The sequence below is a fragment of the Pleurodeles waltl genome, chromosome 9 (assembly GCF_031143425.1).
Source record: "Pleurodeles waltl isolate 20211129_DDA chromosome 9, aPleWal1.hap1.20221129, whole genome shotgun sequence".
Taxonomy (NCBI): domain Eukaryota; kingdom Metazoa; phylum Chordata; class Amphibia; order Caudata; family Salamandridae; genus Pleurodeles; species Pleurodeles waltl.
Genome location: NC_090448.1, coordinates 1150874607 through 1150895959, shown reverse-complemented (window position 1 = coordinate 1150895959; position 21353 = coordinate 1150874607). Strand labels below are relative to the sequence as shown.

General features: G+C 46.2%; 1 protein-coding gene across 9 annotated transcripts in view; it reads left to right on the top strand.

Moving 5' to 3' along the window:
• The window catches only part of RYR3 (ryanodine receptor 3), a 1450647-nt gene that overhangs the window by 1272293 nt on the left and 157001 nt on the right, over positions 1 to 21353 (top strand). For all 9 annotated transcript variants that reach the window (XM_069208992.1, XM_069208994.1, XM_069208991.1 and 6 more), the window contains 2 exons: positions 11577 to 11635; positions 13968 to 14145. In XM_069208992.1, the coding sequence (XP_069065093.1) occupies positions 11577 to 11635; positions 13968 to 14145 (237 nt within the window). The remainder of the gene's footprint in view (positions 1 to 11576; positions 11636 to 13967; positions 14146 to 21353) is intronic.

Genomic DNA, 21353 nt, shown 5'->3' with positions numbered 1-21353 from the left:
TTCAGCAGTGATCCTTCTCCCCCGCTCCTGGCGAGGCCTGACTTCAGCAGGGATCCTCCTCCCCAACTCCTGGCTCTACTGCTGCTAGCGAGGCCTGGCTTCAGCAGGGATACTCCTCCCCCACTCCTGGCTCTACTGCTGCCGGCGAGGCCTGGCTTCAGCAGTGATCCTTCTCCCCCGCTCCTGGCTCAACTGCTGCTGGCGAGGCCTGACTTCAGCAGGGATCCTCCTCCCCAACTCCTGGCTCTACTGCTGCTAGCGAGGCCTGGCTTCAGCAGGGATACTCCTCCCCCACTCCTGGCTCTACTGCTGCCGGCGAGGCCTGGCTTCAGCAGTGATCCTTCTCCCCCGCTCCTGGCTCTACTGCTGCTAGCGAGGCCTGGCTTCAGCAGGGATACTCCTCCCCCGCTCCTGGCTCGACTGCTGCCGGCGAGGCCTGGCTTCAGCAGTAAACTTCCTCCCACATTCCTGGCTCTACTGCTGTCAGCGAGCCCTGGCTTCAGCAGTGATCCCCCTTCCCCACTCCTGGCTCTACTGCTGCCGGCGAGGCCTGGCTTCAGCAGTGATTCTCCTCCCCCACTCCTGGCTCTGCTGCTGCCAGCGAGGCCTGGCTTCAGCAGTGGTCCTTTTCCCACACCCCTGGCTCTACTGCTGCTGGCGAGGCCTAGCTTCAGCAGTGATCCCCCTTCCCCACTCCTGGCTCTACTGCTGCCGGCGAGGCCTGGCTTCAGCAGTGATTCTCCTCCCCCACTCCTGGCTCTGCTGCTGCCAGCGAGGCCTGGCTTCAGCAGGGATACTCCTCCCCCACTCCTGGCTCTGCTGCTGCCAGCGAGGCCTGGCTTCAGCAGTGGTCCTTTTCCCACACCCCTGGCTCTACTGCTGCTGGCGAGGCCTGGCTTCAGCAGTGATCCTCCTCCCACACTCCTGGCTCTAGTGCTGCTGGCAAGGCCTGGCTTCAGCAGTGAACCTTCTCCCCCACTCCTGGCTCTACTGCTGCTGGCAAGGCTTGGCTTCATGCTGGCGAGGCCTGGCTTCAGCAGTGATCCTCCTCCCCCGCTCCTGGCTCTACTGCTGCTGGTGAGGCCTGGCTTCAGCAGTGATCCTTCCCCCTTGCTCCTGGCTCTACGGCTGCTGGTGTGGCCTCGCTTCAGCAGTGATCCTCCTTCCCCGCTCCTGGCTCTACTGCTGCTGGCGGGGCCTGGCTTCAGCAGTAATCCTTCTCCCCCGCTCCTGGCTCTACTGCTGCTGGCGAGGCCTAGCTTCAGCAGTGAACCTTCTCCCCCGCTCCTGGCTCTACTGCTGCTAGCGAGGCCTGGCTTCAGCAGTGATCCTCCTCCCCCACTCCTGGGTCAACTGCTGCTGTCGAGGTATGGCTTCAGCCGTGATCCTTCTCCCCCACTCCTGGCTCTACTGCTGCTGGCGAGGCCTGGCTTCAGCAGTGAACCTCCTCCCCCACTCCTTGCTCTAATGCTGCCGACGAAGCCTGGCTTTAGCAGTGATCCTCCTCCCCCACTCCTGGCTCTTCTGCTGCCGGCGAGGCCTGGCTTCAGCAGTGATCCTCCTCCCCCACTCCTGGCTCTTCTGCTGCCGGCCAGGCCTGGCTTCAGCAGTGATCCTCCTCCCCCACTCCTGGCTCTATTGCTGCTGGTGAGGCTTGGCTTCAGCAGTGATTCTTCTCTCCCACTCGTGGCTCTACTGCTGCCGGCAAGGCCTGGCTTCAGCAGTGATCCTCCTCCCCCACTCCTGGCTCTATTGCTGCTGGAGAGGCCTGGCTTCAGCAGTGATCCTTCTCCCCCACTCCTGGCTCTATTGCTGCCAGCGAGGCCTGGCTTCAGCAGTGATCCTTCTCCCACACTCCTGGCTCTACTGAAGCTTTTCCTCGACCATGTGACTTCTTCTACCTGCAGAGCACCACGGAAGAGGATGAAGCCGATGAGGACATGTTGGGAACAGCTCTTCTGGCAGCAGCTTAAATGTCCCCATCTGTAATATCAACCCACAACTCAAGGGTTCTCTGACCCTGCGGGAATGATGCAGGCTGCTGCACCTCATTATTTCCAATAATTAGCTGGATTGGTCCACCTCCCGGCCTTCTCCTTTCCGAGTTCATGTCCCCAACGAACCCTAATCTCTGCTCTAGAGACTATCGCAGGGGATGAGCTGTTGGCCAACGCGGCACCTCTGCGGCATATCATTGAGCTAGTGTCGACGTGCTGACCCTGCCTGCGGCTGCTTTGTGGGCCTTCTAAGGCCTTTAGCCATGTCAGCTGTATGACTGATGCTAAAATCATCATGCTGGATCCCATTTACAGGCGTGCTGCATTGCTGGCACAAATAATTCCACTGAGAAGCGGGAGCATGCCACAAACTAGGGGCTACATTTACAGACTTTTTGCGCTGGGCAGCAAGTCACCTTGCTGTGCTGCCCTGCATCAAAGAAAAGGGCAGAATGAGCAGTATTTAAGCAATACGACGCATTCCTATCCTTTCCCACTGTGCTGGCACCATTTTGGCTGCCTAGTGCCAACGCAGGCACCCTTGAACCATGGTACAATGGTGTCTGCATTGCGTGCAGGATTGTTGCTTTCCTGCACCAAAATAATCCTGGGAGGCTTTTCCTCTTTCTGCCTTTCCTGTGCTGCACAAGAAGAAATAAAGATGTCTCCTTTTTGCGCCTCATCTGGGGAGGCGTAGGATTTTGGCTGGTAAATCTGGGGGTGCGTCAAAATCCTTGGGTGTTGCATGGGAATACCCACTGCAATGCCCATGGAACCCCTTCCTTGGACAGAGTAAGGCAATGCAGCGAAGTATGCCGCCTTGCTTTGCTCCATATCTATGAGGCCATTCAAAGCCACAAAATGTGGCTTTGCGGGCCTCTTAGTTATGGTTTCAAGTTTTGCACCATGGTTGCATCACAAAAAGTGATGCGACGGCAGTGCAAGGAGCTCATAAATATGCCCCTAGAAATATAGGGCCCCTGTGCGGTTTGTGCCAAGAGAGCTCTGGTCCACTTTAGTGGGGTTTCTGGCTGTTTTATAGGTTAGCATTGGCCAAAAGGAATGCTTTATTTATTGATTTATTTGGGATTTTTGTAGAGCACAACCTGTAACCTTACTGTTACTTCAAAGCGGAGGAAGGATATCTAAAGAGAAGAACTCACTTGTGGTCCTTCACATAGGGCATTGGAGTCAGAGCATCGAGGGGAACCATAGTACACTGCTCTCCAATCTGTGAAGTTCAATTCTAGTCAAGACAAAAAAGATCATTTCTGTGTTCACTAGCATCCACAGTCATAACATGGGGGATGTTACCAAGACATCAAACAAATCTCTCAAGTGCACATTGAGTATAAGAAAGTTTGTTCTCCTACTTCGCCTCCAGGGAGTCGGTGTGATGTCGGCACATGAGACTGCGCTCTAAGTCCATAGCAGAAGAGATAGTGAAGGGAATAACAACTGTTGATGAGTGAACCCAAGGCACAAGTCCTGAAAAAACAGGGAAAAAACTTGGCATCAGAAGAAGTCACATTATAAGAAGTGGCATCACAACCCATGACCTCGCAGGAAGTGACATCAGATCTTAAGACCTCACACAGATGTTTAGCAGGTCTATAATGGGTGCATTTGATAACATTACAAGATTTACTAAATGAAAGCTGATCAGAACTTAAGCCTGTGACTTGAGTCCCCTTTCTGAAAGAATTAACAGCCTAAACGTGGGTGAATTTTAGTGTTTGACTAGCTACAGTAGACACGCCACTGAGTGCCTCAAGCTATGCATACTAAACTGTGCACCAAGAACTAAACACAGTTAATGCATTGTATTAAACATGCTAGAAACTGTAATTGTGACTAAATTACAAAATATATTAGCCTACCAAACATACCTCTAATATATACACTGAACATTTTAGCACACTTTCACAATTATCAAAAACAATGCACGTTGGTCCCTGCATTTGGTATTTCGAGCATGGTAAACAATATTCCTTATGAACCATACACTCATAACTGGATATTCTGCACATAAATAAATTCAGACATTATGCACCATGCTAAATTGCAACATGATATTAACAATAAGAAATGAGTAATTAGTGAAACCTTTTACATCATTGAATCCCTAATGTGTGGGTAACACATTCAGTTAAACAATTCCATGCAACTGGCATATATTGTTGTAAATGGTAGTAAGATTCCATCCTAGACTGAGTATCTTGCGCATGGCAATGAACAATCAGCCATCTGTTAACATAAGGCAATGTTTTCCTAAGAGACAGAGAAGGGCACATAAGATATATGAAAATTGGTGAAGAAAGACATGTGATACTGATTTGTGTGGGTGACGGTATCAAGTTCATGTTGCTGAAACCCCTTTCAGTCACTCGACATCACTGGTAGTGTGTTTATTGCGCTCAAACCAAGCTGCAGTTTTCTGCAGTCTCATTCCCACAGTTGACAATGTAGTCTCTGAAACCTTCTCGTATGGGTTTATAATTAGGTGAGAATTTCCTGCACAGGTCTATACACCAACACAAACTAAACACACGCAAAATTACACTCTAAAGTACTCTCTTGTGCATTTGTTTTAGGAGCATGTTAAGAGGGTTTAGGCAGCCATTATTGTAGCTGTTATATGATAGATGTGCATGCAGATATTACCAGGATCATCAAATACGTGGACTGCCAGCAGTTGCTGAGCATACATAAATTGCTTGTGCGTGTTCTGTGAGCATGACTCCTTCAGCTTTAATCCCACAACTTAGAATGCCCTTAAAGGGTATTTTAAAGTAGTAATAAAGTAGTAAAATAATACATGGAGGGTCAAGTGATCATCATCAGTAAAGGGAAGATATAAAACATTGGGAAGATTCTGCGTTCCACACACATTCTAACCTCATGCTCCAAGAATTAAAGACAAAGCATTAACCTTTGATGTAATATGGAGAAATGAAGAGATGTCCTTTAAGTGGCTGAATTGAACAATGTGGAAAAAGAAAACATGAAATTAATCCCCTCTTTCACACAACCAAATTGTGTGGCCCTAGGCAAATATCTCTCTTGTGTTTAATTAGGGGACTATGTTGTTGTTCCATGTATAATAAAAATCCAAGCCACATATAAGGTACACAAATAGATTGCATGTGGCTTTTGCCTGCCACTCACGCTTTAACCTAATTCACCATATTTTAAAGAGAAGGCATTAATCTTTGACATAAAGCATGGGAAATAAAGCGATATACAATGTGAAAGCAAAAAATCTGTGATCAATCCCTGCTTCCCTGCTTGACTAGATTGTGTCATCCTGAACAAATCTTTCTCTTGTGTTTGATTTAATAGACAATAATGTTGCTCCACATGCAATATGAATCTAGGCCACATATAGAGCGCTCTTGACAACTGACTTGCCTCTTAGTTCATTAACGTCATTGCTGACAGGGCAGTGGGGGCATGAATATTACTTAATTCAAGCTGTCACTTTTAGTAAATGACAGGCATTTACTAAAAGTGATAGCTTCATTTTAACAACATTGCAGTGATGTAATCTCACATACTGTGGTGAAACATTTCTGCATTTTAACAAAATACGCTTTTTTGAATTGTGAAGAGACTTTCAATATTTTGTTGCATGAATTCCCTGCCAGTTTCATGATTCAGCTTGTGCACGGGCTCACTTTGTTAATTTGGTAGCTTGGCCACTTGTAAGGAAGCTGTTGTTTGAAAGAAAGTCTGGGGGCTCGGTGATTGTAATGCTACCCTGGGGCCCAGCCTTTGGAGCTAGAAACATTTCCTTGGAATTGACCACATGCCGAGGAGATGCTGTATCACTGGGGTAGTATTTTGTCCAAAGATTAGACACAGTAATTCTTTTTCAGCGGGCTGGGGTGAAGTCAGGCTGGGTTTGTTGTAGTACTTACTGAGAGCTAGAATGAAGACCTGGATACAACCTACACCTCTCCATCAGCAATCTCCAATGGGCTTCTTTCTTCCTTTTTCCGTCCCTGTGCAGTGTGTGCTCCAACTCCAGTGGAAGGCAAGACACAGAGAGGGCTAAGGCAGGTGTAGGGGCTCAGGAACAAAAAGACCAACATTCTGTATGCTTAACTTTTTAAATGGTCTGCAGCGAATGTTGGTGTTCTGGCTTCCTGGCACGCTACATTTTGAGAGCATTGCAGGGTGGAAATTTTTCTGCACTCTTCCTGCAGATTTTTTCTGGGCTTCTGGGAAGAATCACAGAGTGGACGTGACTCCTTCATGAAACGGTTTTCAAGCCTTGGTACTGCCTTGAGTGTGATCCTTACAGCTGTACTCATAAACTGGAGTTCAAGGTGTGGCAATGAAAAGGGGGTGGAGTCACAAGGAGCATAGTAATAAAAAGCAGTCTGACAGTCAACTTATACATTTTTTTAATTTTTTTTTTTAAACCCTGCCACAAAGAAATTTGCAATGAGGAGAAATGTGATGGTAAATCTGTTCTGGCTTAATTGGTTGCAAATGCTGCATTTTAAAATATCTACTCAAGTTAGGGCACCTTCTGCAGAGATTTTGGTGTGTCCCGTAAGTCTCTAGGAGTAATAATAATAATGGTAACATAAGTATGGTTGTTAAAGCTTTTGTTGGAGAGATCTGTGTTTTGTCTAATCACAGTATTGACTCAAAGTAGTGTGTGCACGGGGAACACCTGAAATTTAAAAAAATGATACAACATCTGATAGAGACATCTAGCTACCGATTCCTTACCTTTGAATTTCCTAAGCTTCAGACTGGATCGGAAACCTTTGAGTGAGCAATAACCCTGTGCGCGCTGTAGATTGGATTCGTTCATTCAGTGACCCCTCCCAATCTTCTCAGGTGCCTGGCTGATGAAAAGAATGCTCAGGCAACGATATGGCACCCATGAGCGCTGTTGGCTCCGGAATTGGTGTCGTGCAATGCTGTTCCAGCTCTGGATTGCCTGAGATCAGAATGGGGCTGGCGCCCGCCGGTGGGCACCAGCAGCACTGGCAGCATCGGCTTCAGGATAGACGCCGGAGGTCACATCGGTATGACCGGTGCTGATCTGAAATTGGATCCATGAGACCCCATCTGAGCCGAGGCCAAAGCCGTCTGCACGGAACTTGATGGGTCCTCCTCTGACCCCACAGGGCCCAAAGGCACTCTGGAGGGGTCACCCTCTTAAATTTGCGACGCATGGCCTCATAAAATTATTTTTTCTGCGTGGGGGTCGCACCGGCTCCTGGAAATGGAGAAAGGCGCAAAGTCAGAACTGGCAATGGCTCTGCGGAACCGTGCCTGGAACGCGGATGTTCCTCGCTCATCGCATTGGCCAACGGATGAGGTGAAGTAAAGTGCCTCTTCCCTGAGTGTCCCGAGGATCTCGAGTAGAAGGAAGAGGACTTGGGGCCCGTGGAGTGGTCCTGTAACCTTCTCCTCGACCAGGACTGTGACCTCCAAGGAGTCACGCTTTCTGGTGTTGACAGCCGGGCCGGAAGCAGCTTTAAGGACCGCTCCCTCAAAACGTTTGGCTCCATGGCCTGGCAGTCCGAGCACAATTTCAAATCATGGTTGTGCTTGAGACACCATAGGCAGGCAAGTTGAGGGCCAATAACCGACATGGAGCGGTGACAGGCGCCACACGGTTTTAATCTTACCTTTCTGGATGACACACTTCAAAAATATTCCACAAAATGCCAAAAAAAGCCTGTCACAAAATGACAGTGGGGTAAATCACGCAAATGTTTCCGGATCCAAAGTGACGCCTGGGAAATTGAAAGGTAAGGAATCTGCAGCTAGACAAGAGTCTTTACCAACAGCAGCAAGAACATCAATACAAATAATTAAACATGACTTTGCTTGACTGTGTGCTGCCAAAATAATAAACGATGAACATGCAGGAAGAAACATTCATTTAAAGCAAGATGGCGTTGAGACATAACTCAGGCCCACTTAGCGTAATCCAGCAAAAAGCACTTTCACAAGTCATAGCAAATTTGTTTCAAATGCAATAGCACCATTTCAGTGTATACATGTAAATTTAAGAGTAAATCCATGTTCTGCATGTTGTTAATAATACACTAGTTTATAAAACACAAAAACTCCTACAGTAGCATAGAGGCTTAGAGTGTCTCCTGAAAAACACATTGTGTAACATGCATAAACTGTGTGCCTTTGTTTACACTCCATTGCACTGGTGTCCAAGTTCCAAGTCCAATAAAAGGAGAGCTCGTGGTCCCTCAAATTCGGCCTATGTTTTGGGCCCACTGGAGTCTTAAACACAAAAGCTCCCTCCTGCCTCCAAGTTGCTGATCGGAACAGAAAGCCGACAACATGCAGTTGCTGCTGAATGTGTCCCATGCTGACAAAATTACACTGGAACAATTTCAGTATCTTTCACAGCGGTCCAACATTTTTCGCAAAGGAGACCTGGTCCACCGTGTGTAAATAGTGCGTGGACACAGTTCTCCTGTGTGTACGTCTGACTTGTGCCGTGGGTGAACCAGAGTCCTGTTAGGTGAAAAACCCCAAACTACGCTTCGGATGATGGTGGAGGGAGACTTTTCAGCTGTATATGGGTGCAGGAAAGTCTTGAAATGCAAGCATAAAAGTGCAGGTACTCATTATTGCAGATAAGCAGCCAGCTTCTGAGTTGTGTTGATACTCTCTCATTTGAAAATACTGAACCCCTACTGAGAAGTGCTGACACTCTCCTATTAAAACATACTGAACTCCTACTTAGAAGTGCAGATAATCTTCCATTTAAAAGTACTGAACTCCTACTGAGACGTGCTTATACTCTCCTGTTAAAGAGTAGTGAAACTGTACTGAGAAGTGCTGTCACTCGCCTATTAAAAAGTATTGAACCCCTACTGAGAAGTGCTGCTGCTGTCAAGTTTAAGAAGTGCAGTTACTCAGTACCTGCCAATACCTTCCCATTTAAAGCACCGGGTGAAGCCAGGGACTAAGGTTTTAGGTAGACTCATGAATGAATGTTCTTGTTATTGTCTCAATGCTGGCTGAGATAATTACATTCAGAACCAAGAGAAAGCTTCAGGGGTACTAGAAAGAATACAATGTACAAGAATGAACTCTAATAGCACCTGATATTTAGCTTGCTTCTGAGGTCCTCTTCCTACAATTTATAAATGCAAGGTAAGTCATTGACATGAAGAAAAAGTGATTTGCCCAGGATTACGTGGGACACGATTTAGACATTGGTGGCAGATTACCCTGTCTGCCAAAATCTCAGTCTGCTTGCCCAGTTTTGAGTTAGGTGGACTACCAGATTAACACTGACGAAGTAAAATGTACTCCATCTGTGTAAATCTTCCTCTGGCATTCCAGGGGAGGATGGACCACCGGAGGTAAGATCTGACTATCTGTCTTATTAAGAGAGGGTGGTTGATGGCTTTTTTTTTTTTTACGTTCACCGCAAGGGTATTTTTGTAAAAATAAAAACATTAACCTCCCAAGATTGGAGAAATCTCCTATTGTGTCGGTGTCATTAGTTTCTACTTTTCCAAAAACAAACTCCTACTTTGGGAGTTTGTTTTTGTAAAAGTAAAAACTTTAAATCGTTTGGTCCACGTGACTGTTACCCTGATGTAAGCACACCAAACTATTAAATGGTTTTGTATGGACCACCGTGACTGTGGTTCATACAAACCCGCAGAGCCAATGGTAAGCTCTAAATTTGCCAGGGGAACTAAAGGCAAAGTGGAGGATGTAAAGTACTCTGCAACCCTGATTGCATGTACTCTGTCCATCATTCTCTAAATCAGGCCCTTAATCTGGCCAAGCAAGGATGCTGTGCTCACGGCTCCCCTAGGGGCAATGTAGCCACTAGACTGCAACACTTCCTATAAATTATTTAGAGTTTAAGAATATAACTTTGGTGCTAGCATAGCCTAATATCTTTGAGCATGACCTTGAGCTGATGTAATTGATATAGCTGAAGTGTTCCACAAAGCACAATGAAAATGACTCACTGAGGGGAATGTTTAGGAAAGGTGGCGCTGCACACAGTGCAGCACCACTTTTCTTGTGCCCTTTACCACCACCCCCTAACGCCACCATTAAAATACGGCGCACCGTTGCGCAGGGTAGGGGGCAATATCAGCATTTTTATGACACTATTGCTGTACTCTGCAGAAGTAGCACCAACATTTGTATATAGGGGCCCATTGTAAACAATGGTGCACCCCCTTATAGCGCCTGCTCTGAGCAGGCATTAAAGGTGTGGAAAAAATGATGGAAGGAAATCTGTTAGGTTTCCTTGCGCTATATTTTTGGCCCCCTAGCGGGGAAATGCCCCCTTTGGATACATTATGCCTAGTGCAGGCATAATCTAGCTCAAAGGGTTCCAAAGTGGCACAATGCATGCATTGCGCCACTTTGTAAAGATGGTGCGGGGATTTTGACCTCGTAGGGCCACATTAGCATTAATAAAAAGGACACTAATGTGGCGCAAGGAGTCGCTAGGGGCTCTTAATTATGCCCCTGAGTTCCTTAAACAGTGTGGGCGCAAAGTCTGACAGCTGTAGAGCCACGAACACATCATGGAACGTGAGCACCAAAGCCTCCCAAACTGACCCGAATGAAGCATGGAGGCGCTGCTTAACCATACTCACTAGTAGTTCTCACTAAGCATAAGCACAATAAGTGCACAGGCAAACGCCGGAGTAGAGGAAGCATGTGAAACCAAGGGCTGAACCCAGCCGAGAGAAGTCCTAGGACGTGGCATGTAAATCGATTGGAACCATTTCTGAGTTGCAGGTGAGGCACGGGAACTGCACCCAAACATTCGGAAATGTAATTGAAATCTTGGCCAGTGACACTGTGTTGATGGGCAAATACCTTTATTTTCCTATCTAACCATTCACGTGACTGCGTGACAGAGGGGGTTCTGCTTATCAGGTGACATACGAGGAGCACTGAGGCATGCTTCACGTGCAGAGGAGCGACGACTACATGTGAAAAAGTTATAGAGTGAATCAAGGTACACATGATCAGCACATGGGCTCCTGCTCCGGCAGTCGAGAGGGAGGAGGGGTTGAAGGCATTTAACAATCTGAGCTGAAGGCGCAGGAAGGCCTGACTTGGAAGGTGCTTCTAAAATAACCACTAGGACTCTAGCTAAGCCACTCACACGTAGGTGATATGTTTCGGACTCAGTCCTAGCAACATCTCAGAAGCATCAGTCAACTGGGCATGTCCATGAGTTACTCACAGACGCCAGTCCACCTCTGCGGCGGGCTTAGTGCTTCAGTCGATGCAGCTCTGATGGTGTTCCCTCGTGTGGGGTCGAACAGGGCACCGCCAACTGCAGATCAGAAAGACACCTTGACAAGAATCGCCAGGGGAAGGATTCTTGAGAAGGGCTTTGTTGCATGGCTCCCCCAGATCGTGCTCACACTAACTATTTCCGAAACGAGCAGCCTTTAATCTGCATGATGACAGAAGCTGGCAGCGGGGTACAAATGCCAGGGAGAGGGAGCCAGCTCATTGATTCCTTTTAGGAGTAATGCAATCAAAAGTGGTCTCTTTTAAAAGGCTGATTATTCTATCTCCTGGTTGCAGGCTGCCGAGGCAGAAAAGAGGCACGAAGACGATGCCAAGCAGGAGTCCGAGAAGGCTGAGTAAGTCACTATTTGTTACTTTCTGGTGTGTAGTTCTTTGGCAGTACATGCAGTGGGAGCCAAGTCAAGCACTCCAGACCCATTTCACACTGCCCTTCCAACAATCAACAGCTGAGGCTGGTGTCCAAGCATATGTCGCTGAAGGTGTTGAGATTGACAAAAATGTGGCATTTATGTTGAACCACCGTTGTCTCTCGTTAAGAGATTGTGTTAGTTGTTTTCAGTAGAATTCTACGATTTGCATGCCAAACAGTTCTCTGACACTGTGTGGAAAGTGGGAGGTGCCTTCACATTCAGTACCCTTCCACCTTTGTTTACAGCAGCAGGGGCCTACTGATACTGAACACTGGATGTCACCTTGTGGCATCAGTTCACAACGGCTCCTTTCCACTGGGAAGTGTGAAGGCAGCCCCAAGAGCATCTTCAGTCCCTTTGAACCTCATATCTCAAGGCATCAAGTGGCACCACCTGGGAGGAATATAGACATAAATTGAATGAGATTAAATAAAGATTTGCCTCAGGTGTGTTGAAAGGTCCAGTGGTTTGTAACTGGGTGCTTGGCGACTACGAAGACACTCACACCAATTTTTTTCTGTGGTTTTAAAATGTACCTAGAACATGCTGGTAAATGCCCTACGACTTGCGTGTCGTCTCAGTGCCTTCATGACAGACATTGAAATGCAGAGCTGAAGAAGTACCATGTTTAAGGGCAAAGCCCCTGATACTTTATTCCCCTTACCTGGTGAAGGGCTGCGTGGTTAGATGTACACACTGTGGGCCAACAACAGACAAAGGGGGTTATTACAACTTTAGAGGAGGTGTTAATCCGTCCCAAAAGTGACTGTAAAGTGACGGATATACCGCCAGCCGTATTACGAGTTCCATAGGATATAATGGACTCGTAATACGGCTGGTGGTATATCCGTCACTTTACCGTCACTTTTGGGACGGATTAACACCTCCTCCAAAGTTGTAATAACCCCCAAAGTCTCTGTCCATAATTGTTGATGTCATTAGTAACACAGTACTTGCATGTGTTCACTGAGCCTCTTAGAGTGTGATAAGCCTTAGTCGTATAGATGGGAGAGTGGTGTCCCAAAACCTAATATGTTAAGGCCACCTCTAGATCCTCCAGTGATAACAAACGACGCTGATGGCTTCGGATCATTTGAAGTTAAAACAAAGTGCAGCAGCCTCCCACAAAGAGGTTTGACCTGCCTCTGCATTGAAGCTACAAGTTACTCTTCTGAAAATGTCACTGCCGTGAATGCAGTGCCTGTATTGCCTTGGCCTGCTAAGACAGCACATCCATCTGCTGAGTACAGTAACACTCTTTGAATGTCCACCATTACCCTTGAACAGACATGGTTTACGTTCTCCTAGAACTGGTGCTCTGTCATTCTCTCCTGTTCCAAAGTTTTGCATTCAAGAAATAGACCAACATTGAAGTTGTCTCATCTGATCACAAGTGCTAGAGATATTCCAGCGTCAGTTCTCATGTGATGCTCTCTGTAACACTCTCAGATACTACTAGGCGCCTTCTGTATATGGTTGACAACGAAACTCGGAGTATCCCAGAGGATACTCTGAAGTTGAAGTGAACAGTCGTAGGGACCAGAGGACATTGAAAAGGACACTGGTATGAAATTATTTCCTTGCTTTCCTTTGTTTGATGCAAGCATTAGGGCCACACACGCGCCTGACTTGTATAGGCCTTTTACTTTCAGCCCAGCTGGTCCCTAAAGCCTGCATTGGAGGAAAGATCCCTAAATGTCTCTAATGTTGCTGAAACCACAGAGGATACCATGTTTACTGTGTAGCCATTGCCCAAACTCTACGTTTGATTGATTTGTAATACACGGTGCTGGGAAACGTGAAAGGGAAGTAGTGTGGAAAGCATCTCATCCCTTTTGCCCTAGCCTCGTTGCCTTGAGATTGCAAGCATTGCTGTAGCTGCCGAGAGCACGGCACTTCACCTTATTGAATGGGAGCTTCCAGTTGGCTGCAGCGGTGCTCTTATGTAACCTATTACACAGGAGATAGGGCTGTGGGTACCTTGAAAAGTCTTTCTTTGCACCCCCTGACCCAACAGTGATTCTTGATTTATATTGGAACTATGTTTCTTTTTCTTCAGCAAAAATCATTCACTATGCCTCTTGGAAAACCTGACGCCATTCCCAATACCCTCATGTCCCATGATCAACTTGGCAACACAGCAAAATAGACACCACCTAATGTTTGGCATCCTTAAACTTAGTGCCTCCTTGGGGACACCATATAGGAACTATTTCTTGTTCTTTTTTTTACTTTTCTCGTTTGGCTTTCATTGCAGCCTTGAGGATGGTGAGAAGAAAGACAAGGCCAAGGAAGAAGAGCAGGCAGAGTCCCATGGCGAGGAAGAAGAGGAGGCCAGGCAAAGGAAACGCAGACATGGGCAGAAAAAGGAGAAGCCCGAAGCCTTCATGGCCAACTTCCTGGAAGGCTTGGAGGTGTACCAGACCAAGATGTTGGTGAGTACGTGGTTTCCGCAGTCCCACATCTGGCAAGCACGCTACGGGGTATCATGGTTTAGGGATGAACTCAGAAAATAATCTCTGCCGGGGTGTTGCACTCCAAATCTTAGCTCCTTTTGGCAGGGCGCCTAACCATAGAAGAAAACAAGCTAAGCAGAACTAATCAATTCCATACACATTCGCATATCTCGTTTGGGATTATTCTGGGAAGTAGTAAATGCACCACTTATGCTTAAGTGACGCAGTGCCTGGCTTTTTGGTCTCTTCTGTGTACTCCTTCTTTCATTGTCACTGGGGTCTTGCAGACCAGTGACTTTGCCTCCTATGTATGCTGATGATCGTTTTTTTGATACCATGTTGCCTGTTTTGGTGTTTCTTTTCTTCCCATGATGGCCTCTTATTTTCTATTGTTGATCCATTTCCCTTCTTTCAGCTGAGGTATCTCTGTCCTTCTAGCCTTGATGCCGAAAGGCATAATTCTAATTTGTTTGAGTTTGAGCCTCCCATCCCTCTTTTTCTCCATAGCCTCTATTTAGCTGACTCTTTACCAAGATCTCTCTCTCCTTCAGTGTGTTTTACACTTTCTCTCTCAGCTCATGTCTTTCTCATTCATTAACCAGTTGTGTACTCTTGGGGCCTCAATGACGAGTTTTTTCAGGGGGGTGGGGAGGTGCACAGTGAAGTCACTTTGCTACACTGCCCTGCGTCAAATGGAAAGGGCAGGAATGCACTGGTGTAACGAAACGTGAGGAGACACCCCTGCAGAGGACATGGAGGGCCCCCCTCCAGACTCACTCAGGAGCTCTCATGCCATGTTACTGTGGTGAGGAGGCCTCCTGGGGCTCAGGGCCCCTGCTCCACAGGGGCCTTTGTTACACTCCTCAGGAATGTGCTGTAATGAAATACGGCGCATTCCTGTCCCTTCTACAAGAACTGGCGCACAAATTGGTGCCTAGTGCCAATGCAGACACCCTTGCACCATGGTGTGCAAGTGTCTGCATTGTTGGTGCGCTTGTTTTTGTGCCGGAAGGGACCACCTTCCACACAAAAACAATCAGTTGAGGAGTTTTCCTGTTTCTATGTGTCCTGCAGAATGCAGCACACATGGAAACAGGAAAAACAAGAAGAAATTGTTATTTCTCCTCATTGCGCCTCCCCTGGGAAGGTGCACAGTTTTGACGCATTCCCAGGTTTACAGATCCATGTAAATCCAGGAATGTGTCAAAACCCATGAGTGTTGCATGGGAGAACCCACCGCAACGCCCTTGGAGCGCCTCCTTGACATAGAGTAAGGCAACGTAGCGCTTTGTGCTGCCTTGCTTTACTCCATATCTTTGAGGCCATTCATAACCACGCAGGGTGGCTTTGAGACGCCTCATAGGTATGACTGAGAGGCCTGTGCCACGGATTGTCATAAAAAGAGACGCTCCGGCGGCACGGGCCTCTCGTAAATGAGGCCCGTGGGGTTTTTTGACCCACGCCCTAGGTTGCCATTTCGTTTGGTTATTGCATCTCACTCTCTTCATTGTTCCCCTTTGTCTCTTGCACCATCTCTTGGTCATCATCTCTCACCTTCTCTTTCTTTCATTGTTTTTCACTCATTCCCCTCTATCGTTTTTCAGTCCCATGGTTCTCCCCATTCTATGTACTTCTCTCCTTTTCGATCTCCTTGTATATTTTCTGATATGTTTTGATTGTTTCCTGTGCATCCCGTGTAATAGGCTGCTAAGTGGCTTTTGTAGACACTTGACACTGGCATGATCTGTGTGACGTCCTATTCGCAAGTGCTTGTCAGGTACAGGAAGTTCATTTAAGGTTTTCTTGCTCTGTTGGGATTTTTTTGTAACTTATTTTATTTAAATATTTCTGAAGACATTGAGGCCAACGTCTAGCGCATAGAGCAAACAACAAAGCAACGCTGACTTCTTGATGCTGACATTTTCCAAATGTATAGCTTTCCTGTTCCAACCCTAGGTAACACATCTGGTCCTAAGTCCTATTTCTAGTTTCATGGTAAAGCATGGTTTTCAATGATTTATGAAATGTCAGTCACGGATAATCTTGGTTTAGCCCTATTTTGAACATAAATTTGAGTGGGGTGTAAAGCCTGGCAACAGGAAGCGTATTATATAAAACATGGCAATACACTTTTTTAGTTCCATCCCTTTTGTTTATATGCTGGAGTGCTGGAGGGAAACACCCCTCTTTGTTCTAGCTCAGTGATCCTGAACAGAAAAACTGAGGCCCATATTTACAAGCGGCCTGCGCTGCCGGTCACTTTTTCTGATGCATCGGCGGCGCAGGCTGCTGACCCATGTCTACAAAGCCAGTTTGTGTGGCTTTTCATGACCTTGTAGATATGGAGTAAAGCAATGCAGCGCAAGCCGCTGAGTTGCCTTACTTTGCGTCAGGGAGGCATTTCCATCCATGTTGTGCGGATGTTCCCATACAACATCCATGGATTTTGACGCATTCCCAGATTTACAAGGTTTTGTAAACCTGGGAATGTGTCAAAAGCCTACACCAGCCCAGGTGGCATAAGAGTGATGCAACAAGGAGAAATATCTTTATTTCTCCACATTTTTAAATCTTTCCCTGTGGGCTGCATTCTGCAGCACACATTGAAGGAGGAAATTGCCTCCATTGATTGTTTTTGGGCAGGAAAGTGTTCCTTTCCTGCACAAAAACAATCATCCCCACAACGCAGGCACCCTTGCAATATGGTGCAAGTGTGCCAGCGTTGATGCATCGCAGCAATTAGAGAGCAGGGGCAGAGAACAGGAATGCATTGTATCTTGTAGATATGGCGCATTTCTGCCTCTTCCCAATGGCGCAGGGCTCTGTATCAAGGCACTTGGGCCCGTATTTATACTTTTTTAGTGCCGCATTTGCGCCGCTTTTTGACGCAAAAACGGCGCAAACTTGCAAAATATGTATTTTGCAAGTTTGCGTCAAAAAGCGGCGCAAAAAAAGTATAAATACAGGCCTTGCTCCGCTGCCCTGAGCCATGGGCCTTGTTAATATGGTCCCAAGCCTTTAGTCAGGACACATCTATATTTTTTGATCCGCTTCTCACTCCCTCCAACATAGCCCTCAGGAACCAGCAAACATTTCGCCATCTTTACGATGTACACAGATGCATCGTAGTGAGAAACAAAGGGCCACATGTACGAAATTCAGGTTTTGCAACTCGCAATTTGCGAGTCACAAAACGTGATGTACAACAGTGTCAATGACACTGTTTGCGATTCCCAATTGGGTCGCAAATGACCTACCTCATGAATATTCATGAGGTAGGTCGCAATTGGCGACCTCATTGAGAATGGCTGCCATCACAGGGATGGTGGCCTGCTGGAGACAGCAGACCACCATGTCTGTGACTGCTTTTAAATAAAGCAGTTTAAAAAAAAAAATGCAGCCTGTTTTCCTTAATGGAAAATGAGATGCATTTCAAAAACAAAAATGAAAAGTTTTCTTTTCATTTTTTCAGGGCAGGCAGTGGTCTGTGGGAACTGCAAACTACAACTGTTTTGCAACCGCATTCGCCATCACAAAACAATCATACATACCATCTTTATTCGGTATTAGGAAAGAGCGCCCTTGTCACGCCCCTTCCTAATACCGAATCGCAAAACCCAAACTGTGATTCCGTAACAAGTTACCGAATCGCAGTGTGGACTTTGTACATCCCAAACAGCATTTTTCAAGTCGCAAACGGCCAGATTCGCCATTTGCAACTTGAAAAATGCTTTATACATTTGGCCCCAAATGCTATGCTACTCTAGCATATATTTTACTCCATAATTTATCATTAACCCTCCTAGTTCCTCCTCCTGTTTCACCATAGATTTAAGTGCCCTTTCAGTACAACATGCTATGCTTTGGAATAGTTAATAATGTTTAAGTCCTGTACAGTATGTAGCATGCATGCAAAGTTGGAAAAGATTGAAGGAAAAGAAACGTTTCTTCAGTGTTATGCCTGCCTTGATGAGGCATTTCGTTATTTTTAGCAAATCCATGTAGATCAGTATTAGTAGAAAGCAATTTGCATCAAATACCATGGGTGGTTGCAAGACAACGGCCACGTACCACCATGGAATGCCCTCTTGTCACAAGGTAACACAAAGTTGTGCGTAACACTACTTTGTGTTACTTTAGTTCTACTTTCCAGCGCAAAACAGGTTTTGCGATGGACCGTAAATCCCAATCTAAAGCATTGCCATGACAGAATCAATGTCAAAGCTGGTGACTCCAGCCACCTCCATATTGGCTGTCTCCATTGTCCTAGTTTGGCAACCCAAGACACCTTTGGGGCTCATATCTTGCTGCTTGAATGTTACCCATCCAGCAGGAGACAACAAGGTGTTTGTTACCTGGTGTCCGAAGCAGGCATTGTTTTTGTGCAGAATGCTACATCATCATACAAAGGCCCCACTCAAGGTATACAGCATGGTAATGACAACAGATGCATTAATGAAAGTTGGGTGCTACATGTTCAAGAATTGACGATGAAAGGCAAATGGTTAGTGGCTAAACAGAGGCTGCAAATAAATGTCCTGGTGCTTGTATCCGCTCGTCTGGGCCTGAAAGCGTTCTTTCATACCCACTAAACACCTCAGTCCTAAACTGAACACTTAACACAATCTCAGTGCACATACTGAAGCAAGGCAGAACGAGATCTCTGCCTCTGTAAGAGGAGGCCCAGTTACAATGTGAGCCAACAACATCGAGCTAAACTGGGTATCACTTACCGGATCTGCCCCACATCCAGACAGATAAACTCAGCCTGACTCTAGTGGAGAGTCACAAATGGGAACACCACATTAGTTAGAGGAACTGGTTCACCCTCAGATCTGTTCACGATCGGGGACAACAAAAAGCTATCTGATTGAGGCCTTACCCACAAAGCAGTGGCATTACAAAACCTTAGTGGGCCCCCTGCAATGTGCTACGGGGGGGGGCTCTTATTTGGTCACCCTTCCACCCACTGTTTTAAAGCTCCTCGCACTCATAACTTATCTGAAAGCTGGCAGCAAGGTTTTCACTGATACAAATAGCTTCAAGGAGATCAACACGTTCTGCGGTCAGGGAGACATTAGGGACAATAAAACAATTTTTGATGTTATTGATTTACAAAATAGAGCTATAGGTTAAAAAGGGGAAATGCTTGGTGACATGAAGAGATCCAGGGCACAGTCATAGGGCTATGAGCATTTCATAGACGGTCGTGAGCAAACGTGGTGCCTTTGTGGTAGTGAAAATTCAAGTTTTATAGTGCACCAATGGACCATGTTACTGGTCGTTTTGCCTCTAATATTTCTCAATCAATCTTTCTCATTCATCCTCTCATCTTAGCTGTCATTCGCTCATCACCTGTTATGCTTTGAAAAGTTCACTCAATCTCCTATTCTTCCAGCACTGCTGTCATTTACCTTTGTTATTCTTATTTCTGTTATTCCCAGTTTCCTCAATCCCCCTTTCTGATCTGTTCTCTCGCCCAGTTCTCTTAATTCCACTTATGTCCTCCGGTTTCATCAATTTCTTTGAGTTTCCTCTTCAAACACAAGCTTCTGTCCCCCATTCTCACGCTGTTGTCATGACCCCTCACACTTCCCCTACTTGTTCTGACAAATTCTCCCTCTCCTCTATTTCTCTTGGGTTTCTTCGCACCTCAGTCTCTCCCTTTCTCTTCCAATTTGCTGCTTACCTCCAGCTCTGAAACTCTCATTCTCTAAACTATATCTCTATCTCTTCCAGTTTTACTGTCACCCTCCTGCTCATTCTCCCCTCCCTCCTCATCTTTACCTTCAGCTTGCACACACCACATGCTGTAATACCTATACCACCCCTTTCTCTCTCACACATTTGATTTTACTTTTGGCTAAATATCTCTCTTCGGTTCATCTTACTTTCCACTGTATTCTCCTTTTCTCACTGTCATCTCTGTGTTACTTTCAGCACTGTGTCTTTCTCTGATACTCTTGCTTCTGCATCCCCAGTTTCTGAACTACCTCCTCCTTTGCCCCCTTGCTCGTTTCCAAACTTATATCACACGTGTTTCCTTCACAGATACCTCCCTCATTCCCATTCCTACCTACTTCTTGTCTCCGTCTTACTTTCATTACTCCCTATAGTCCTTTCAGCTCCCTCATCCTCCTGTACATTCCCTCACTCCTTACCCTTTTTAATTCCATATTTCACTCTTGTGTCATCACTCCCTCGCATTCCTTGAACTCACTCATCCTGTGATACCCATGCCTATCCAGTCTAAAGTCCGCATCACTTTGCAATGTTTCTCTCTCTCCCTCTCATGTTTCCCACTCACTCTTGCACATTCCCTCCTACCCATGCTCTTTGCCATTGTTCAACCTTTGATCTTGCTCTCTCTGTTCTTTCTTCCCCTTACTTTTCCAACTCCTTTGTTCTTTTCCAGTCAGTTCCTTTCTCTGTGTATTTTAAGACCCTTTCTTATTTCTTCCTCATCTTGTATTTCTTAGATATTAGCTCCTTTCTTATCTCTTTTGCTTTTCCTTTATCACATGCTTTCTTTCTTATGTGTTATCCCCACTCCTTTCATTCTTTTCCACAGACATGTTTTCCAATCTTTTTCTTTCTTCTACCCCCAGGTGACCTTTCCCCGTTCGTTATCTCTCCCTTTGCCTCCACTTCATTGTTCCTTTTCCTTCACTATTTATTTTCCTTCGCTATTCCTTTGCTCCTCTCTTCCTTCTGTTTAGCTCTTATTTTCTTAACATTTCTGTGTCACCATGCTTGAGTCTTTACTCCTACACTCTCAATTCTATTACATGCTTTCCCTCACTGGGTTATTTATGACCCCCTGCCTCGGTGCATAACATTATTTCCAAAACTTGTAATAGCCAAAGCAGCAACAGAGGAACATTTTCACTCAAACAATAGGTACAGCACCATCAGGGGAAGTTAAGGTTTCTCACATTCACGAGAAGCTGTTTATAGGTTGCAGCAGTGCGGGCTTCATTCACTCTCCCACAGCAGGTGCTATGCTGGTGGCAGCATTCCAGAGGGGAGTGAAATGTCCTCATGCAGGTTCTGCACAAGCAGCACCGGTGTACGTTTTCTTCATACAAAAGTGGAATAGCACACAGAGCTGCATTGCAAGCTTCCCTGATGCAAAACAGGAGTAGCAAAGGCAACCTCTGTGCAAGCTTCCTTCACATAATGAATAG